We start from the raw sequence: 19486 nt of genomic DNA, 5'->3' as shown, positions 1-19486 counted from the left end.
GAAGTATGTGTCCCCCTCCTCTCAATATTTTTCTTTTCCAAAATTGACTAGCATTTCATTTCCAAATCAGTGTTCAATGAAATTCTCATATTTAAGAAAAATGCCTATACACTCTTAGGATTTAGATTCGAATTACCTTAAATGGGCTTCAGGACTTGCACTAAATAGGCAAAATGATGCCTATTTAAAATTGTGTGTGCGGGGCGGCGGGGGGGGGCGGGGAGGGGTTGTGGGTGACAATGTTTCTGTGTATCTGCATACATATTTCTTGAGGGTAGGTTTATAGCTTTTATCACATTGCCAAACAGTAAATGACTCAAAAGTTATGGGTCATTGCCATGATTTGCATTTCTAATTGTATTATTACTGGGTTTTTAAAAAGTTTCTCTGTTATTTCTATTAGGAAATTTCTATCACATTTCCTAAGTAGATAATACTGATTAGAAGATTTTTTTCATATGCACAATTAATATATAGCCTGACTTACTCTTGCTAAAAGATTATTTTAGGTTTTGAATTTTTGAGATTGACAACTGTATTATCTGTGAATAATATTGTTTTTCTCTTTCTGGTTTTGTTTTTTTGTTTGTTTTTTGAGCTGGGAAGAAGAGGTGATCTTACTGCACTGCTAGATTCTTGAGGACAGTGGGACTAGCAGGCAGCTTTGTCTTCTTCCAAATTTAAATGCAGTTTTGGGGGCATTTTTTGTAAGAGGAAGAGAGGTTTGGGACAGGTTCCCCAGACCACTCCATGGGAACACAGGAAGATTATTTATGAAGTCTTTTTAAAAAATTAAAATATGAGTTTGTGTATTTTATACATGAATGTAAGGAATTTTTGAATAAATACGGTAAAGAAGAGTGACGTCCAATGAGCAGGGTTTGGGGGGTGGCTGATAGTGGTGATGGTTCAACAACTCTAAATATACGACAAGCTACTGAATTGGACACTTTAAGTAGATGTATGGTAATGTGGATTATATCTCAATAAAGTTGCTGTTTTTTAAAAAGCTCTAAACTTACACATAGTGTGACTCTGAGCGATTTGCTAATAAGTCACATTTCAGAAGGTCTTAGCTAGTATCCTATCCTTAAAAACAACTGAAATAAAAACAAAAAGAATTAAAGTAAAACACAAAGATGCAAGGTATCTGTAATCTAATTTTTATCTGCATGGTGTGGTTCATGGGCTAATTTTATTATGTTTCATAACCCAAATATATTTCTTATACCAAATATTATATTATGACATATAATTGGGGGGAGGGAGGAATCTGAGCAAAATGCCATAAAGATGTATCACTGTCATAATTAAACCAGATCCTTATTGAGGAAAAAAAAAAGGTGGAAAAACAAAATACCTCAGGAGAGTATGCTATTCTGGAATTAAAGGATAAAAAAAAGGGCTTTAAGAGACCGTCCGCATGAGGTTCCATTCACATCTCTGTTACAGCACTAAAAAGCCAGGTGTCAAATAAGTCAATTATATTCTGAATTCCGAGGATTTTTTTAATAGACATTAAGAGACATGTCTGGGCTTCCCTGGTGGCGCAGTGGTTGAGAGTCTGCCTGCCGATGCAGGGGACACGGGTTCGTGCCCCGGTCTGGGAAGATTCCACATGCCGTGGAGCGGCTGGGCCCGTGAGCCATGGCCGCTGAGCCTGCGCGTCCGGAACCCGCGTGTCCGGAGCCTGTGCTCCGCAGCGGGAGAGGCCACAACAGTGAGAGGCCCGCATACCGCAAAAAAAAAAAGAGACATATCTATTGTATGATTCTCATTGCTTCACTCTCTTATGTTACAGAAAGTCATTCCAAACCTTCTGCTCCCTGCAGTTTAAAACCATAATTGAAAGAGTGAACGCCAACAGGTTAGAATCACCCAAGTGACATAAAAGTATTTAACTTCTGGGATCGAAGGTGAACAAAGCAAGACTTTCTGGAGACTGTGGCAAATCCCCCTGGGGATCGAAACTTTTTGATAAAGTAATGGGTGGCATTTGAGAAAGAGATGTCAAGCTGCTCTGGACAGAATGCTCTGAAACTGCGATGGTACAGTTCAGGAGAAAGGGTACCTCCGAGGCACCAGGAGCACACCCGGGTTTTCAGTGCACCCCCATGTAACTATGTGAGTCACCTACCTTCTTTCATTAATTTGCCCCAAATACTGAATTGCTATAATGTGCCAGGCCAAAACAGAGGGTAACTAGCCTCATGGAACTTAGAGATTTGGTGGGGGAGACAGATTAATCTAATAAATATATAAATAATTACATTTTGTTAATACGATGAAAGAAAAATACAGGAATAAGTATTAGAAGAAGGAGTCGGGCAAGGTTTTCCAAATAATGTGACATGAAGCTGAAATCAGCAGAAGAGATATCTCCTTTCAAAGGCTCTTCTGAGAATGCACTTAAAGATCTGGGGAGAATTTATGGAGAATTTAGTAACTACTACCATATAGTTACTAAAATTGTGGTAATAAAAATACAAAGGAAACTACAAATATGAGAAGAGATTGGGAAAGAAGATTCATCTACATTTGTTGATCCATTGTAGAAAGAACGATAAGAAAGATATGGCATCTTTCCAACAGCCAACTGAAAATTTGGGTCAGGATATCAGAGTGAGTTTAAGGCCAGAAACAAAGATTAGAAAGTCACCATGTGATAGTGAACTGAGTGATCATTTCATGCACTCAATGATCTTAAACCTCTGACAGGGCAATCAAGCTTTAAATTTAGGTATTAAAGACTATACCATAAAGTAAAAAGTTCTGCACCACTGATATCTCCCTTTGACAAATCCTGCAGGTCTGACAATAGTAGTTTGGTCAACAGCTAAGCGTTTATGTGGATATTGTTTCTTAATTTTTAACTGTTTCATAATTCTTAATTAAAGTTCAAGAAATTTTCATTATTAAGATGGTTGTAAGACTTCTCATGGAAATTAGACACTAGAATGCCATATGTTCAACTATGCAAGATGAGTGATCTATAATATAAATGCCTGTTATGTAACACCCTGCCTATACGGGTATACGTGGGAGACGTCACGTGTTCAGTTCCAGATCACTGCAATAAAGTGAGTCACACCAATCTTTTGGTTTCCCAATGCATATAAAAGTTATGTTTACACTACACCGCAATCTACGAAGTAAGCAATAGCATTATGTCTAAAAAGCAATGTACATACTTTAATTAAAAAACACTTTATTGCTAAAAAATGCTAACTATCATCTGACAATGCAGGGCTGCCACAAACCAATTAGTAAGAGACACAATCATTTGTGAAGGGCAATCAAGCGAATCACAATAAAAGGAGGCATGTCTGCATTGGCTGTAACACTGAATTCTCACAACCTGAACAATAACTCCCTTGGTTATTTTACCAAGTATCCTCTTTCTGTTCTTTCTCAGCAACCCCATGTTGCTAAGTTCAGCGGTTACTATTTTGTCTCCAACCTCTCGGAATCATTCCACAGTTGACCACTGAGGTTCAGTGACAGAACCTTTCTTGAAACACATTCTCTTAAACTACTTAATTCTACAATCTCCTCAGAGTATTCTGATGCTAGGATGCTCTTATGCTAGGCATGTGCTGGGTTCCCTTCTTGCTGCTGTCTACACACACTTCTCTACCTCACCTGCTCCCGAGTTTAATACCATCCAGATCAGCAGTTTTCAGAAGGTCGGCCCTGAATCAGAAGTATCAGCGTCACCTAGAAATGCAAATTACTGGGTGCTCCCAGATGTAAGAACTTAGAAACTGGGGGTAGGGGACAGCAATCAGTGTTTGAACAAGCTCAACAGGTGCTTCTGAGGTACACTGAAGTTTGAAAACCACAGATTTGTGGTTTTCATAAGGCAGGTTGTGACTAATTAGTCGATCAAGAAAAAAAACGAGTTGCAAACAGCATTTTAAAAAGTGAAAGAAAATAGTACAGAGGGAATTCCCTGGTGGTCCAGTGGTTAGGACTCAGCGCTTTCAATGCCATGGGCCCAGGTTCTAACCCCTGGTCAGGGAACTAAGATCCGACAAGCCACGTGGTGCGGCCAAAAAAAAAAATAGTATAGAAAAAGAATAATTTCTTCATATGTTATAAAGGTAAGTTATATTTCATGAAACTTTTGTTTCAGTTATATACGCATGTTAGTGTGTGTGTCCGTGTGTACGTGCACATCTATATTCGGTTGTTAAATAAAATATATATTACTGTGGATCACAGTCTGAAAAAAAATCTGATCGATATGATGACTAGAAAGGTCAGCTCTGTGGTTCCTTCTTGTCACTTGGGTCCTACCTTGCTTGGCCTTCCTTACCCATTCCACTTAATGTTGCCTCCTCCAAGGGATTTATTCTCACACTACCTTGCTTTATTTAGTTATTTACAGTACTTATCAATATTTAAACTATCTTATTGTTTATAAGCTTTCTCCCCCTCTAGAATATAAGTTAATGAGAGATCTTGTTCCCGACACCTAAAACAGTGTCTGCCCACCTAAAATACCCACTCAATAAATATTTCTTGACCAGATGAACTTTGTAAATGAGTAACTTGCCAAAGCTCACCTAAGTTAGATTAAACTACACTTTAGAATCATGAGTATCTCACGTCGGTGATCTCTCTAACATAATCATCACTTCCCGGTAGGCCTACAGCTTGGATTCCAGCCTTCCACTTCCTAGTCCTGGACCATAGGAAAGTTACGTAATCATACTTTCACCACTGTAAAAAGAAATGCTTAGTTTTGGGACAATAAGAATCTGATAAAACAGTGAACGAATTTGCTTTTAGTTTTGGAAAGATGAGCGGAGTATTCATTTAATAAGAGTTTAGGAGCAAAGAAAAATTCACCAGATCCATATCAGGAGAAATACAGGAAAGCTAGAGGCTTTAGGTTCACCTACATTTTAAATGTGAACCATCTCATAGCTCCATACGGTTCAAACCCTTCTGGAGAAGGTTAACAGATAATTCAATGGGAAGGGAAAAAATAGGGAGCAAAATGAATGGGAAGTCATATTCACAGCCCAGATTTGCTGGAGAATTTGTGAAATGTCATAGTTAGGAGATGAATTTGATACTAGAAGTCTATACAGTAAGTCCCCTACATATGAACCTTCAAGCTGCCAGCTTTCAAAGATGTGAACGTGCATTTGCATGTCCAATCACGTAAGTTAGTTCACGTGTGTTGTGTACACTGTCACGTGTGTGCATCCTCCACAAGTGGTTGTGCTTTTGTGTACTTTACTGAAAGGTACTGTATAGACTACAGTAGTACAGTATCTGTATTTCAAACTAGATCTGTAAGAGGACGACTTCTTTGAATTCCTTGCTGTGAAACACAAGGAGTTTACTAATGAAGACCTGATGGAATTGGAGGCCCAGAGAAAGGATGAAGAGAGACAAGAGGAAGAAGTAACTGAAGAACCGAAGAGATTCACGACGCAGGAAATGGCAAGGAGATTTTCTTTATTTGAGGAGGCACTGTTAGTTTTGATGCACAGGACCCGAACGTAGAATGGTACACGAAGGTTGCAACAGTTGTTCAGAATGCAATCCAGTGCTACTGTGTCATCTATGACGAGAAAAAAAGAGCTACTACCCAGACATCACTGGATCTTTTTTCAAGAGGTTAGATAGAATTGAATCAAGAGGTTAGATAGAATTGAATCCAGCAAGGAACCAGAACCTGTGCCGTCAACATAAGGGCTGAGTGAAATTGCAGCTTGCCCTCTGTCTCCTATCGCTGACGATCCTTCAGCTCTACCATCTCCCACCTCTTCTCCCTCCTCCAGTCAGTAACTCTTCTTGCCTGTTCACTCGATGCCAGCCCCTGTATGCCGGCTGTTGTACTGTACTACTGTACTTTTCAAGGTACTGTACTGTAAGATTAAAAATGTTTATTTTTTGTGTTTGTTTTTTATGTATTATTTGTGTGAAAAGTATTATAAACCTATTACAGTACAGTACTTTATAAGCTGATTGTTTTAGTTGGGTACCTAGGCTAACTTTGCTGTACTTAACGAACAAATTGGACTTAACGAATGTGCTCTGAGAATGGAACTCATTTGTATGTAGGGGACTTACTGTATCAGCTTTCAGTGTAAATCAATGTCCTTCCTGAACCCCTCTAACGCTGTGAATGTGTGCTGTGAACACACATGAACACATGGTCTTGGAACTCCGGGGAACTGCTCTGCTTATCTAATGGTATCAAAGTGATATTCACTAGATAACCCCAAGTCACTTTGTTCCTATTTCTGGGATAGTAATGTTTTAAGTAATGAGAAGAGTAGATGACAGACAGTACCAACTCTGGAGTCAGAGTGCCTGGATTTAAACTCCATGTCCACTATTTATTAGCTGTGTAATTTTTGACATATTCCTTAATTTCTCTGAGCCTGTTTCTTTATTTGTACATTTAGAGACCTCACAAAGTTATTACGTTGATAGAGTTATTAACACATATGAAGACCTGGCACATGGTAAACCAGAGTGTTTACTAGGTATCACAATCTTTATACTAAGTTCTTTAAATGCTTTCTCCTCTAATGCTCATAGCGATCCTGTGAGGCAGATTATTATAAGACATCCCCTCTCCTCCATATTGATAGGAAAGTGTGAGCCATGAAGAGGTTAAGAAACTTATCCATGTATTCACAACTAAGTGGTAGAGCTAGGATTAGAATGTAATCTTAGTCACATGCTTAAACCAGGTTTCCTAACAACCATGCAAATATAGGCATTCTAGTATCCCAGAAATTATGAATAATCAACAAGCTATTTCCACTCTGCTGCAGCTGCCCTAATAACTATATCAAAACAAGGGATTACATTACACAAACACACACATGTATCAATCGTATCCATCACGTGTTGCTCTTCCAAAGAGGTTGAGAACCAAGGCACTGCAAGTACCTTTATGAAATTTTGTTTCCATGCCTTTGTATCCTCCCTTCCAGGCTGGTGACCCCACAGAGAAAACAAGGAGCTATGTTTCATTTATCTCACAAAAGACTCACTTGGCACTGTTAGTGAAAAGCAGTTGGTTTTCAACAGAGATTGTTGAACAAATAAAAATGCATGAGAAAGCATTCTGTAAAATCACAAAGTACAAACCAAGTTTTTATAAAGTCAACTTAATTGTTATATAGTTATATTTATTTTTATATTTCATTTATCTATTACTATATTTAGAAAAATATAAAGTTATAGTCAACTTTATAATACTTGTTGAAGATTCACAATACGCCAGGCTAAAGTCCTTATCGCCTTATTTTAATCTTCATCACAACCCCTTTGAAGTAGGTACCATTATTTTCATAGAAGAGGGCATGCTTAAGGTCACACATTAGGAAGTAGTGGAGCCAGAATTTTAACTCTTTCAATTTCTGTATCAGACTCCTTTTCTATATTATAGAAAGAAAAATATTATTTTAAAATATGTAAATTTCAAAAACCATGAAATTCACCCATTCAAATGTATAATCCTGTAGGTTTCAGTATAGCCACAAATTGTGCAACCATCATCACAATCTAATTTTAGAACATTTTCATCATCCCCAAAATAAATTCCACACACAACAGCAATCAGATCTAAACTACATATACTTTACATACATAAAAGATATGTAAATTATTTTAAATAAAGCCTCCATTAAATATATGTGTGAATGTATATTTGATACAACTAATGTAAAAGGATGTCATGAAATGACATCTAAAGGAAAAATTATGACTTCGTTGGCCCTCTGTAATTTTGCATTGGCAATATCACCATCCACTTGAGTAGGGCACATAATCAAGGCCTAAAATCTACATTCAACTCTTATTACTATGGGTCAAACTCCAATTTCAAGGACTTCTTAGCATTTGTGTAATCATAACCAAATAGAAGACTAGGAGGGAATGTACATAAAAGTTTACCACCCAGCTGCCTTTGATACTCACTCTGTTATATTAGTGTCAAAGACAAAAACTTAGGAAAATAAAGTCACAGAAGTTTTGGAGACGTAAACTTTCTTTTTCAGCAAGATATGTTCATGCACATTTTCTAAGAAGCTATACCACTGTATTTGACAATTTACAACAATCATTAAAGCATAATATAATAAATTCTGCATCCACCCCAAATAATGAAAAGGAACTCACTGTTGGTAAATGCATATTCTTCTTCAGTTTCATCACTGTCATCAGATGGAGCTTTATAAGGAGGCGGCAGTTTCATTGGAGGTGGAGCAGTTCCTCGCCTCTGAAGATGCAAAATTTGAGAGAAGCGTTAATTGTCTTTGTATAACCTCCTCCTCAATGACAAACAGGATAAAAAAGATAATCTGTAAATATTTTACTCTATCCAACTTCCATCACATCACTAGGATTGTAAAATAAATACAATTCATTCTCTTATGTTTACGTTATTATGTAAAAGTGACTCTGTGATGTAAACACACCAATACAGAAAACAGGAATTCAAAGGCACAGCTTTTAAGACTGTTAACCTGCCCAGAAGAATGAGTTCCTTTCTCCAGTGAGAAAGTCAATTATATGTACTTTCTTTACACTGTTGAGGCTTAGTTTTCTTTATTTCTGACCAAATAACTCAAATGAAAAACATTTCAAAATTAAGTCTAAATGTAAAAACTACCTAACGTGTTAATCCTACAATTATTTAAACTTTTTATTCAACTGTAGAAGGTACAGATTTCATTCTTTAAAAACTACTTGAAATACCAAGATTTTCTAACCAAAGAGGTATTCATCTACAACTTATAAAGAGTCAACACACATTTTAATGTTTTAAAAAAGAAAGAGAAAGCTTTATGATGAATATTTTTTGTATTTCTGCATAAGTATTCTTTAAATTTACACACCAAATGATACAGCACATCAATATTTGGTTCAAATAGGCTTAATTAAAGTAGACTTTATGATCAGATTACCTTCACAGAATGTTGACATTTTCTTGAACGCTGGGAAAAATAAAACATGCCCAACTATGGAGAGATCCAAGCTGCTGGAAAGAATGGGAGCCGATACACACAAGCACTCCACAAAAGCCAAAATAACCAGATTAAGATTTGTTTTGCTACAGGATTTCAATAAAGCAATTATTCTTTATAGGACAAAGCCACTAATGGCAGGATACACTTCAGTAAATGGACAATGACTGGTCCATTACAGAAAGCAGGCATGTAATAAATTCCTCCAAAATAGAAAACAATATTTGGGATCCATAAAGAAAAACACACACTCAAATTTATTTAAGATAATGTCTAACCAAAACAGTACTTTGTACATTTATAGAAAATCCAAAAATCAATAAAATGCAAGAGTGATGAAGGAAGAGAAGATGCCAAATACAAAGTACTTGTTAAGCAACAAAAGAATTCAGAAATGTGATCATGGTGTCTCTTTAATTCTTGTTTGAAAAAACTTAAAAGTGAGTTAAATGAAGAATAATAAAGGCAAATGAATTTTCAGCAAACGTTTTCCTCAGACCAGATCATTCTAAGTGAAAGACAATGCTCAGAACAAGGACAGCCAGCTTTTAAAATAGTATTAAGAGGGCTTCCCTGGTGGTGCAGTGGTTGAGAGTCCATCTGCCGTTGCAGGGGACACGGGTTCGTGCCCCGGTCCGGGAAGATCCCACATGCCGCGGAGCGGCTGGGCCCGTGAGCCATGGCCACAGAGCCTGCACGTCCGGAGCCTGTGCTCTGCAACGGGAGAGGCCACAACAGTGAGAGGCCCGCGTATGGCCAAAAAAAAAAAGAGGACCTTAGAAGGAAATTTATGGTCTGAAATGACTATTTTAGAAAAAAAGAATGGTTAAAAATTAATAAATTTTACAACTATCTAAAGATTATTAGGTGGGGGGAAGGAAATAAACCCAAATAAGACAATATAAAAATGAGAACAAAATTAATTAAGCAGAATAAAGATATAACAGAGAAGACTAACAGCTCAAAACTTAATTCTTCAAAATGAGGAATTAAATGAAAAATTACTTTCAAGATTAATAAAAAATAAACTATATTCATAATGAAAAAGAACTACTTTGAAGAGAACACAGATAATACACATTAAGAGAATAAACAACTTTATACCAACAAATGCAAAAATTAGGTGATATCAATATTCCTAGAAAAGAGTCAGTAATCACAACTGACTCTAAAAGGAACAGAAAATCTGAATAGCTCAGTAACACAGGCCCTTGATGGCTTCATAAGCTAATCTGACCAAACATGTAAGGCATGGATAATCAGTATCTTACACAAACTCTCAGAGAACTGAAAAGAAGAAGTACTCCTACTATTCATTTTAGTAGTCTTCTATAACCAAAACCAGACAGGATAGTATATAAACGGAAAATTCCAGGCCAAACTTGTTCAAAATCACAGATGTAAAAATTCTAAAAGGAATAATACTAGCAAACGGGCAAAAAAGATCATGACCAAATTAATTTAAGATTGGTTTAACATTACAGAATCTATTAATATAATTCACCACATTAAGGAATTCAAGGAGAAAAAAAAATCACATACAAATTATTTCAGTGAATGTAGATAATACATTTGATAAAATTCAATGTCAATCCCATTCGTGATAAAAATTCTTAGCAAAATAAGAATGAAAGGGAATACTTCCATAACCAAAGGATAATCTATAAAAACTTACAGCACACATCATATTTAATGGTTAAATATTGAAAGCAATTTCCTAACTACCAGGAGGTAAAACAATAAGAATGTTAGCTCTTATTACCTCCATTAAACACCACAGAGGTGTTAGCAGATATAATAAAGCAAGGGATAAAATACTGGAAAGGGAAGAAGAAAACTGCCTTTATCCAAAGTGGTTATTATTATCCATATAGAAAATTCAGAAATGAAAATCTACATAGTACTAGAGTTTGGGATTCATATTCTTATTAAAAATTATATATATATATATATATGTATATGTGAAGTACATACACCAAGACACTAAAAGCTTCTACATAAAATATTTAATAAGTTTATCTTTAGGTGGTGGGTTTATGAGAGATTTTAACTTTTTTATTTTAGCATTTTGGTTTTCCCAGTGTCCTGAACCAGATTATTTTGTAAAAGAATAAGAGAATAATGTTACAAGATGTCAAAAGATATGTAAAATTCAATTTCATATCTACATACTAGCAACAGAAAATGCAATTTAAAAATATTTAAAAGCAACACAAAATATAAGGATTTCTAGGAATAAACCAAAGATTTACAATGCCTTTCTGAAGAAAATGATAACAATTAATTGTAAGAAATAAAAGAGGAAGTTAATAAATAGAAAGACATACCAGGTTAATGGTTAAGAAGGCTCAATATCATAAAGATGTAAATTCTTTACAATTTATAGATCTGACACAACTCCAGTCAAAATTGTCAAAGAGATTTTTTGGTAGAATTTGACAAGCTAATTATAAAATTAAGTGGAAAAGAAAAAGGACACAAATAGGTAATACACTTCTAAAGAAAAAGAAATATGTAAAGGAGATTGCTCTACTAGAAAACAAGATTTATTATTAGACTTTAATAATTTAGGCAGGGCAGCATTTGTGCTGTGATAAACAAATGGAACAAAGAGAAAGCTCAGAAACAATCTTCCCCTGATAACCTGAGATATGATAGAGGTTGTGGTGCAAAGGAGGGCCTATTTAAAAGAGTGGGATAATTATTTAGCTTTATGGGGAAAAATGAAAATCTATCCTACCTGACACCATACCCTAAGATAAACTTTATATCAACTAATTCTACTAGAATAGAGGTGGGGAAACAGGAGTGGAGGATTAACTGTGATTGACAGTAAGAAACGTTTTCTCAGGAGAGATGACCTTTGACCTGCTCCTTCGAGAATGAAAAGGAAGAGCAATGTGGAAAATGGACTTCCAGGCTGAGGGAGCAGCAAGATCAAAGTCTGAGAAACTTTCTGGGAATAGACAGACAACCAGCCCAGCTGAACAGGAAAGACAGAGAAAGATGATGATGGCTTACTGGTGCGTCATGACACTTTTACACCTATACTCCACTAGGCCTTCATCCAGGCCAGAATCAGTCATGTTCACAGAAGGGAAATATTATAACTACAGTACTTCTATCCTGATACTCATCAAAAAAACACTTACTAATTGCAGCTCAGATATGCAAAAAGAAACCAGAAACATTTTTTAAAAGCTTGCGAGGTTAGGTTACCTTTTCTTTTTTTTCTTGGGTGTCTTGGTCCTCGTTATTAGTGATCTTTTTGGCCTTGTTATGTGCACTAGGAATGACCTACCACCACAAAAACAAGGAAGGGGGAAAAGGAAAACATTTAAATGTCACAATCATTACGTGGCTTTAATTTTTTTAAAAAACAATTAAAATCCTACTTAACTCTCTAACTTCGCCTAAAAGTAAAGACACGAGAAGTACAATTCAAGGCAAGCAATACTACTTGGGAAATCTAACAAGCTATAAAACCCAAAATGTGCGTGCGTGCGTGCGTGCGTGCGTGCGTGTGTGTGTGTGTGTGTGTGTGTGTGTAGCATCCAGGGGCAATAAATTCACAGGCTTGTGTAGATCCAGAAAGTGAAGATGAAGACTAAGAAGGTCACAATACTTACTGTCATCCAAACATCTCATTTTGCGAAATACACTTTTAAGGGTAAGCAAAGTTAATTCCTAGAACGCTGAATCCAACATTTATTTCATAGATCTACCTTATTCATCACTGTACCCCAGTTCAAGTATGATATCTAGCACACTGTGCACATTCAATAAATATTTCACTATCACTGCTAGCATATAAATAAATTACAAAGCTATTTACACTCCTGGATAAAAGGTCAATGAGAGCTGGAATTTAGTGTTATTTATCACTATAACCCTGTTGCTCAGAAAAAGCCTAATACATAGTAGTGTTGAATAAATGTTTATAAATGAGTCAAACAGTTCAATTTCATAGAAATAATTTTAATTCTTAATGGTGCCAACATCATAGATTACTTTTTGACTCATTTCTTTTTGTAAAAGTATCTATAAAACATCTTAGGAAAATACAAAACTGTTAGTGATTTTTTTTAAAAGGATCCTTAAATAGTTAACACAAATAATGTTGGCATGAAATCTGATGACAGACATGCAAATTAAAAGGAAAAATAAATATTCTTTCTCAGAAAATTAAAGGAACTTCCTGCCTAGGGATAATTTAGAAAACAAAACCAAAAAAAAACCACTTCTCTCTAAAGGCAATTTAAGGGACTTCCCTGGCAGTCCAGTGGTTAAGACTTCACCTTCCAATGCAGGGGGTGAGGGTTCAATCCCTGGTCAGGGAGCTAAGATCCAACATGCTTCATGGCCAAAAAATCAAAACAAAAAACAGAAGCAATATTGTAACAAATTCAATAAAGACTTTAAATATGGTCCACATCAAAAAAAATCTTTAAAAAAATAAAAAAATAAAGGCAATTTAAGATTAATTCTTCTTTACTTTTAACTTAGAGTCTAAGGAAATTAATTTTGGAATAAATAAAGTCTCAGGAATGTTTCACTTAAGTAAAAACCAACAGTAGTGATAAAGCAACATGTTTTTGGTGCTTCCTATGTAAATAGACACTGTACTTAATATTTATTTCTCTATTTATTTATTTTTAATATCTATTTGGCTGCGCCAGGTCTTAGTTGCGGCACACAGGATGTTCTATGCAGCATGCGGGATCAGTTGTGGCATGCGGACTCCTTTAGTTGCAGCAAGACAGATCTAGTTTCCCGACCAGGGATCGAACCTGGGCCCCCTGCACTGGGAGTGTGGAGTCTTAGCCACTGGACCATCAGGGAAGTTCTCTGCTTGATATATACAACAACCTAAGTCAGAGTTCAAAAACTAGTGGGTCTACAGGTATATGTTTCTTGTCCTAAAGAATTTTAAAACAGGAGCTTCCCTTGTGGCGCAGTGGTTAAGAATCCACCTGCCAATGCAGGGTACATGGGTTCGAGCCCTGGTCCGGGAAGATCCCACGTGCTGTGGAGCAACTAAGCCCGTGCACCACAACTACTGAGCCTGCGCTCTAGAGGCCACGAGCCACAACTACTGAGCCCGCGTGCCACAACTACTGAAGCCCACGCGCCTAGAGCCTGTGCTCTGCAACAAGAGAAGCCACTGCGATGAGAAGCCCATGCACCGCAACAAAGAGTAGCCCCCGCTCACAGCAACTAGAGCAAGCCCACACGCAGCAACGAAGACCCAACGCAGCCATAGATAAATAAATAAATAGAATTTTAAAACAAATACTTTGTCTCTCTAGAAAGTTATAACATCTGCCTACACTGGACCTACTTTCTCCTCTGAAAAAAACAGCTGAAACTGAATGGCAGAAGCTTCGTGATGGGACAAAATGTTAGCTGCCATTCACAAAGTTTGCAATGTTTGCTTTTCAAAGAGCAGAGAAATATCTTTCTGTATGCATACCATTAGCAAAATTTGGAAGACAAAAGGCCCACCAAAAAGACTATATCTTTAAGAAAAGTAGGACAGCACATGTTTCTTATGAAAGTAAAAAATATATTTCTATACGACTAATACACAAAATGTACACGTGTCCAAAAAATTTAGGTGCCATTATGAAACAATGACATTAGGGAAATACAAATGGAATACAGGAAAAAATAAAACGACACATGATAATAAATTTAATGAACTGAAGGCATGATGCCAATTTCAAAAGGGTTTGTTTTTTAATATATAAAACAAAAACCCTAATGCTACTGTGAAATGCAATTTTAACTGGAAAAAGTTACCTTGGCATAAAAACTTTCTATAGAGGTGTACAGTATAAATCATGAATTTTGCTCTCAAATAAGCATTTACCAAGTAAATCTAAGCAGATACACACATTTCTTTCTAGCAGGCTGAAAAAATAGTTGAGAAATTCAGGAGGAAAAGCTTAAAAAAGTAATGTGTTGTTGATCCTCCTAAACCACCTGCTAAAAGCACAAATATAAAAAAATAAAATACAACTCAAAAAAAAGGTACAAATATAAACACCACTGCTCAATTCATGGTGTTGATGAGAATTTCCATGTAACCAAGGCATGTTTAGACACAGAGCCTTGATGGAAATGACTTATTTGGGGGTTTTGAAGAAAGTCTCAAAGTTTAATGTAAATTGATCAAGAATAATTAAGAATTTGGCTATATTTTCTATTCCTGTGATGACCAATATAACTTGCAAGAATAAGTAAGCCGAAGAGAGCACCATTTGGCAAAGATTTGAAATTTGATTCCTTTCATTTCCTTATTCAACTGGAATCACTTTGTTCTTAAAAAAAAAAAAAAAAAGGAACAAATCATGGACATTAGTATCATCTCCATCCCTTGGCTAGAATCACAGATAGTTCAATGCTTGATGAACCCAATGCACAATGTAACAGTCTGTGATGCTGCCTGAGGGTTAAGTAACTTGAACATCGGGCGATGCTGAAGACATTTTCCCTTTTTTGAACAGTTGAAAGAAATTGTACTGTTTATGTCCTCCAAATGAAAATTTCAACCTCAGCTCACCAACAAAGGCTGGATTAAAATCTTGGCCATTTTGGCTGACTTTATAACCTATTAAAATGCTCTGAATATTTTTCAGAGGGGCATTTGCAAGTGGCCACATAAATGTATAATCTGATTGGTTCATTCTCACTCAAAACTATTTCTTTGGAAGTGTCATTTGGCAGGGAATAATCTGGCCAATTTTCCTACAGAATTCAGTTTCCAGAAATACAAGTGATGGCCTCAATGACTTTCTCAATATTATAAGAGTTAAAAGGTGGATTCCAAGAAATCTAGAATTTCAAGTTGTATAAAAATGTGAAGACCTTATTCAGTTTACCTCTCTCAATTAGTCTTGATGGTATAAATGGAGCACTAAGACTAGAAGGGACTGTGCTGCAGTGCAGTGCACCACAGCAGAGCTGCCCAGGTGGGGTGAAGCTGCAACCCACTGTGTGCAGGCAGGCTACAAGCGTGCTGAAATAGCATGTTGATGCCTTCGCCCTTGGGACAGCCAGACATCTGTTTACACAGTTTGCCATACAAATATTATTTTCTGTATTCCCTGACATAAAAAAAGGTTGAAAGGCACTGCATTAGCGAGTTGAAAAGCAAATTTTTAAAAAATATGCAGTTTTTCTACTGTTCATAAGTGTCTATGTTTTGAACAGCTGTCTTCCATTACAAAATAAAGAAAAATAAACATTGCTTCCAGGTACAGGGCTTACGGGGCTGCATATTGCAATATAAAATACACATCCTGCCACTAACATCTGTGTATCAGAGTTCTAATTCCATACCAAATAAGTAATTTATTATAGAAAAAAAATTCTATGATTAAATACTGCTCTTTGCGAATTCAGAATCTTTGACAGAACATACAACAATGCAACACGTCTGAATTTTTACATACCTGTAAAAATACCATTTGGTGGTCCCTCTAGAATGTTTTTAACCCTGACCTACTCTGTATTCAAAGTATTTTATAAACAAAGTAACTGGTTCAGAAAGGTTAGGTAACTTGCCTCCAAATTAGCAAAAATGGTAAACAGGCAATCAAGGAATCAAAAATGGGTCTGTTAGACTCCACTGCACACTGGAGTAACTCAAATTTGACCAGGAAATCAAAATCAGAGGAAAAAAGGGAAAATTGAGGTTAATAACTAAATTTTAATGAAGTTAATGCTTCCTTTACGTAATAGTAGAATAAGAGTAAAAATATATTGAAAAATACTTCGAGGCAAAACCTTGGTCCACAGATATAGAGAATATTTTTTAAGTAGCTTACTCTTGGAGTGGATGACAAGCTCTGAACAACAAACACCACAGGGTTTCCTGCATTCTTAATGGCCTCAACCGCTTCTCTGTGAGAGGCATTCTGCAAATCTACTCCAGACACCTAAAAGCACAGAAGCAATTTATTTCAATTAGAAGGGCAGCAGATCTTGTGGATAGGTTAATTCAAAGTTCATGCGTATTATCTAGTTACAAGAAGAGCCAGAGTCGAATGAATTATACCAAAGCCAGAAAAAAATAAGATTGACCCAAACAAGCTTTGCTGTTTTAGGAGATCATGTTTAAGGATATTAATGTTTCACCTTCAAGAAAAGTAAATAAGGTAGATATCTTAATAACAATGGCCCTGATTAAATATAATTATCCAAAATAGGTAGCTCAGTCAGTAACAGAACCTTAAAAAGCTTCTGAACTTGTAATGTCACCTCTGCCACTAACACAGTACACAATTCTGAGTGAGGGCAGGGGGTGGGGATCTCTCTGGACTCACCTTCTCTCAAGTAAACTGAGATGACATTTTAAGCAAATTGCCCATTATCACAGTTGAGAAGCTGAACATTTCTCAAATTATATCAAAAAAGAAGTATGAAAACACCCATAGGTTCTTTCTAAAAGAGTTCTGTGTTCAACAAATTTGAGTATGTGGAATCTAGAAAAATGGTAGAGATGAACTTATTTGCAAAGCAGAAATCGAGTCACAGATGTAGAGAACAAATTTACAGTTACCAAGGGGGGAAGGGAGGGGGGTTGGATGAATTGGGATATTGGGACTGACATATATACACTACTATGCATAAAATAGATAACTAATGAGAACCTACTGTATAGCACAGGGAACTCTACTCAATGCTCTGTGGTGATCTAAATGGGAAGGAAATCTAAAAAAGAGTGGATATATGTATACATATAACTGATTCACTTTGCTGTACAGCAAGAAACTAACCAACATTGTAAAGCAACTATACTCCAATAAAAATTAATTTTAAAAACTGGGGCAAGTGTAAACATCTCCTTATTATATAAATCTGGGAGAACATAACTTGTGAACATGCCCATAATCTCAAAGAGCATTCCGTATTTATCAAACATATTTACAAGAACCAACTTTTGAAACTGATAATGTAAGGAAGCCTTGGTAAAAGTTGAGGTGGTTTACAGTCAGTTGATAGCGACAATTGGTGAATATTGTTTTGCCTTAAGGGGATCAAAGAAATAGGAATGTAAGTGAAGAGGGATGTGGGATCAAGTTTGGTTTTTGTTTTTAAGATGGGATAGATTACAGTAATAATGATGCAGTGGAGAGGAAAAATGAAGGGTAGAGAGGAGTGATGACCGTGGAAGCAAATCCTTGGACAGTGAAGAGGGAATGACTTCCACTGTACAAGTTAGACTGGCTCTGGATAGAAGAAACATAAATAGTTCATTTGCTGTGCCAAATACAGTCAGAAAAAAGCTTTGGTATGCAGTGGGAGCAAGGGGAAACTCTCTTTTGACTGCTTCTATTTTCTCAATGAAATAAGAAACAAGGAACTTAGAGATTAAGACTGTGGCAGGAGGTATAGGAGGTTTGAAGTAGTTACCTCTGAAAGTAGAAGAATGGAACAACTCGGGAAATATTACAGGGCTACAGGGCAGAATTAAAGACCCACTTGAGGGGGTGGTCATGAATTTAAAATGAGACCAGATAGCATGGGTGGTTATTTTCTCCAGCCGTGCTAGAGATCTGAAATAAGCAAAAAGTTGCACTTAACTAGGATGTGGTTGGTTCTCCCAGGCAAGTTCAGTGAAAGGAAAGAGGATCAAAGGAGTTGGAAGTATATGCAAGGGAGTGATAGGATGATAAGTCACTGAATTTGAGCAGAGTGAGGAAGAAAGTGAGCATGCCAGAAGCCGAGAGACAGAAGCGAGGGTCCTAAGGTAGGAGATACGAGCCCAGTGTGTTAGAGGGGTTTAAAGCCAGGTTGAGTCTAAAGTACAGAGAAAGAGGAGAGAGCGGAAAGAGGTGAGGCCAGGGAGGCAGCCGAAGCCACCTGCAAAATCCAAAAGGCCATGGCAAGAACTTTGGCTTTTTATTCTAATAGGTATCAATGAAGATTTTAATGCTCTGTGAAAGCTCTTTTCCCATATGAGTTGAGGAAGGATACAAATAATAGTAAATGAAAAAAATACAGACAAAAATTAAAGTGACACATAAAAGCTGTCACAACAGTTTGATGAAGCTTCTTTCAAATAACCTGATCCCCAAAATATTCCACAGTAAGAGAAGGAGAGGCTATATGAGAACTACTTCCTCCTCTAGTAATAATCAGTTTTTGTTTCCCTAACAGAGATTTCCACATTGCTAAATGCGAATCACCGAAGTCGGGTAGGTAGGAAAAAAACAGTATTCTGTCATATTACAACACAAAAATAATCTTAGTTTTTCTCAGCTTTAAAATTATAACTTAACAGTATGTTCATTCACACAGATGAAGACCCATTTCTAAAAATTACATTAAATTCTAACTTCCTAGTTTAAAAAACTCTTCTTTATACGGACCTAAACCTTTCATGCAATTGTTTCAAGACAAAGAGAAATGATTATTAAACTTCACTAACAAAACAAACAAGTAATGCTTTTCATAGAAAAAAGTAAACAAATGAC

The 19486-nt window shown here is 36.3% G+C and overlaps 1 protein-coding gene across 12 annotated transcripts in view; it reads right to left on the bottom strand.

The window, feature by feature from the left end:
* PATJ (PATJ crumbs cell polarity complex component) overlaps positions 1-19486 on the bottom strand; it is a 356331-nt gene that overhangs the window by 189053 nt on the left and 147792 nt on the right. For all 12 annotated transcript variants that reach the window (XM_067726362.1, XM_067726358.1, XM_067726363.1 and 9 more), the window contains 3 exons: positions 16835-16945; positions 12222-12299; positions 8155-8254 (listed from right to left, as the gene is read on the bottom strand). In XM_067726362.1, the coding sequence (XP_067582463.1) occupies positions 8155-8254; positions 12222-12299; positions 16835-16945 (289 nt within the window). The remainder of the gene's footprint in view (positions 1-8154; positions 8255-12221; positions 12300-16834; positions 16946-19486) is intronic.

Source organism: Pseudorca crassidens, chromosome 2 (assembly GCF_039906515.1).
Source record: "Pseudorca crassidens isolate mPseCra1 chromosome 2, mPseCra1.hap1, whole genome shotgun sequence".
Taxonomy (NCBI): Eukaryota; Metazoa; Chordata; class Mammalia; order Artiodactyla; family Delphinidae; genus Pseudorca; species Pseudorca crassidens.
This window is presented reverse-complemented; position numbering and strand designations above follow the sequence as displayed.